At 47.5% G+C, this 3,458-nt stretch overlaps 1 protein-coding gene across 1 annotated transcript in view; it reads right to left on the bottom strand.

The window, feature by feature from the left end:
- Positions 1-2,429, bottom strand: part of LOC107300499 (major histocompatibility complex class I-related gene protein-like) — a gene marked incomplete at its 3' end in the record, with an annotated part of 8,861 nt that extends 6,432 nt beyond the window's left edge. Inside the window, exon 1 of the mRNA XM_029287009.1 lies at positions 2,164-2,429. Coding sequence (XP_029142842.1) covers positions 2,164-2,287 — 124 coding nt within the window. The remainder of the gene's footprint in view (positions 1-2,163) is intronic.
- Positions 2,430-3,458: the final 1,029 nt, after the last annotated feature.

The raw sequence follows: 3,458 nt of genomic DNA, 5'->3' as shown, positions 1-3,458 counted from the left end.
CGGTGAGGAAGGAGGAGAACCACCGCATCACAGTGCCTCCCACTCCCAACCCACCCAACCGCCGCAGCATGATACTGTGGTCCACAGTATCAAAAGCCGCTGAGAGGTCCAAAAGAACAAGGACAGAGGAATAACCCCTGTCCCGGGCCCTCCAGAGATCATTTACCAACGTGACCAATGCCGTTTCCGTGCTGTATCTTTGAACATACAAGCAACATTGTCAGCCAGTCCAATGGTCAGAGTTTCTGGGTTTCCAAGCAGAAGTCACAGAACAAGAGATCAACAACAACCCACACAAAACTCCAAAGAATCAGCATTTGTTCCCAACAAATGCCTTTCCCCACAGCATCTCCTTAAATTTTATTCTCCAGGTGTGCCTTGTGGATACGGGCGGGATGCTCTCCTCCTGAGTAATTGAGCCTGCCTGCGATGTTCCCTCCTTCTCTCCACTCTCCGTGCTCTAGGTTCAGGTGGGGGTGGCCCTTGCTCATTACCTGAATTCTGTCTCTCCTGTTCATCCTGTCCCAATCCTGAAGGGCCCTGGCCTGCCTCAGCCTGCTCTTCCCCACATTCCTCTGAAACCACAGACACCTCTCCCTCAACCTCCATAGGGTCCCTTTCCAGCTCATTTTCAGGGAGGCATGACATCCAAACTTGTAAACACTGCCATCTACTGGCTGAATACTACTGTAGTTGCATAGAAATACATTCCAACAATGAATTCCAACACTATCAGGGAGAGGGGCAGGAATGGGGAGCAGCCTCCATTCTGGGTTACCCCTCCCAACAGGGACAAAGGTTTGGGAAGAGGAAGCTTCTAGAATTAAAAGGTGATGGGATTGATAAAGGTAAGTACAGCAACACTTCTTTCTTCCAGAATTATTCCCAAAGTAGAACTAGCTGATTTGGTCATTATTGTACTCCACTTTGGTGTCCATTCTAAAGACGCTGGGTGAAAAACTGGGAGACTGTGAGTTCTAGTCTAGCTGGGTGACTTTGGGCCAGTCTGTTTCTCTCAATCTGAGGAAAGAAAAGGCAACAGCAAACTATTTCCAAAAAATGTTGCCAAGAGAACTGAATGGACTTGCTGGAATCAAGACTGTCTCAAATGGATTGAATACGATAAAAATTATAAATACATTCAGTGTATTCCTTTCCTCATTTTCACATACAAACTGTTAAGCCACTTAGATCTTTCTGAAAAATTGATTCACCTTTCTCTCCCACCGAGCACCTCCAACAAATGCCTCCCATTGATTATTGCCATCTCACATAGTATCATTATTTAACTTTCTCTTTGAAGACAGTCCAGATAATGAGGAAAAATAGATCAATTGCACACACATAAGCAGAATTTGCAAAATGGCATGAAGCTCCATTTACACGAGTGGCAGGCATTCGTGCACGAAGCTCCATTTATGTGAGTGATAGGCACTCGCGCACAAAGCTCCATTTATGCCACCGGTAGGCACTCATGTGCAAAGCTCCATTTATGGGAGCGGCAGGCACTCGCTCATGAAGCTCCATTTACACGAGTGGCAGGCACTTGTGTGCGAAGCTCCATTTACGCAAGTGGTAGGCACTTGTTCACAAAGCTCCATTCTCATGAGTGGCAGGCACTCACACGCAAAACTCCATTTACATGAGGGGTAGCCACTCGCACACGAAGCTCCATTTACATGAGCGGCAGGCACTCGCTCATGAAGCTCCATTTACACGAGTGGCAGGCACTCGCGTGCGAAGCTCCATTTACGTGAGTGGTAGGCAGTTGTGTGTGAAGCTCCATTTATGAGAGTGGCAGGCACTCGCGCGCGAAGCTCCATTCACGCAAGTGGTAGGCACTCGTTCACAAAGCTCCATTCACGCGAGCGGCAGGCACTCACACGCAAAACTCCATTTACGCAAGCGTTAGCCACTTGCGCATGAAGCTGTATTTACATGAGCGGTAGGCACTCATGCACAAAGCTCCATTTACATGAAGCAGTGTGCATGCATCCACCAGTTGCTCAAATGGAGTTGTGCGCACACGAACGTGCCTGCTGCTGACATAGAACCATCCCCTCTCACTCACCCCGCCAGTCTGCCAAATCAGAAAGGTTGGGGGACCGCTGATCTACAACCAACAGGTAGGTAAACTGGAGTTGCCTCTGATTATCCACTCACCCCCACTTTGGTTATATTGTTTCTTGAGGTTCTCCATATCTCTCCAAAGCCTCAGCTCATCGCTGCGGGCCTTCTCCGTGTTCCATGCCCAGAACTGGGGGTCCTCTTCCTCCACTTTCTTCATCCAGGACAGTCGAGGTACAGCCCGCCTTGTCTTGCTGTCATAGTGACCGCCGAGGTGGCCATTCAGGGAGGCCACGGCAGTGAACCAGGGGGTATCCTGCTTGGGTTCCCAAACTGTGGTGTAGAAATAGTGCAGCGTGTTGGAGTGGGAATCTGGGAAAGACGGGGACAGAGTGACAAGGTTGTCAGCAATTGGATCTGTCTCAAAGCCATGTAAGGAACTTTCCTTTTTCTAGATCAGGGGTCTCCAAACTTGGCAACTTTTAAGATTTGTGGACTTCAGCATGTCTGGCTGAGGAATTCTGGGAGTTGAAGTCCACAAGTCTTAAGGTTGCCAAGTTTGGAGACCCCTGTTCTAGATCATGTTGTTGAACCAACCGGTCTATGCTGAGAGGCCTCCTTATCAAGCAGTGTGGAGAAAATAAATATGTAGCAAATAAAATGGAGGCTGCCTCCTTTTTCCACTTTGACTTTTAGATATGATCTGGGTCAGACCAAGCTCATCTCCTTGCCAGACCCAAATAAACCTTCCCTGCCACCAGACAACCCCCCTCCCCAATGCCATTTCAACCAAAGAATATAGGCGACACCACCAGCTTATAACACAGATAGTTTTTTAGGACCGGAATGTTAAGTCACACAGATGTAACTTAGCGGTGGCAGTTCCAATGGTCCTGTTGTCATTGTTAAACCAGGATCATATGAGTTGTTAAGCAAGGGCGTCCTTGTGACCATGACTTCCAGCTTCCTGTTGGTTTCCCCATTGATTTTGCCTGTGGGAAAGGTTGCAAATTTTGATCATGTGACTGTGGAGATGCTGTGTTGGCCGTAAGTATGTGGTCTGGTTGTACATACCCACTTGTGAAGGACTCTTGGAAGTCTGACCGCATGGTTGTTAAAGGAGGACCACCTGTACAGCCCAAAGATAGCCCCAATAAAGGAACTGCTACATAATCATTTGGATGCTTTTAGTGTTTTTATTGGTTTTACTATTTTTATTGTTTTAAAAAGCTTTCAATATCTTTAACTGTAATGTTTTGTTTTTTTAACTGTAAGCTGCCCAGACTATTGACTGAAATGAGCGGCCACAGAAATTGGACAAATGAAGAAACAAGCCGAGAAATCCCAACATTCCATCCTGAATCAAGGACATTCTCCCCCCCCCCCCCCCC

This window comes from Protobothrops mucrosquamatus, unplaced genomic scaffold (assembly GCF_001527695.2).
Source record: "Protobothrops mucrosquamatus isolate PMUCROS unplaced genomic scaffold, P.Mucros_1.0 scaffold7262, whole genome shotgun sequence".
Lineage (NCBI taxonomy): Eukaryota > Metazoa > Chordata > Lepidosauria > Squamata > Viperidae > Protobothrops > Protobothrops mucrosquamatus.
Note: the sequence above shows the minus strand (reverse complement) of the source record. Positions and strands in the feature narration are given on the sequence as shown.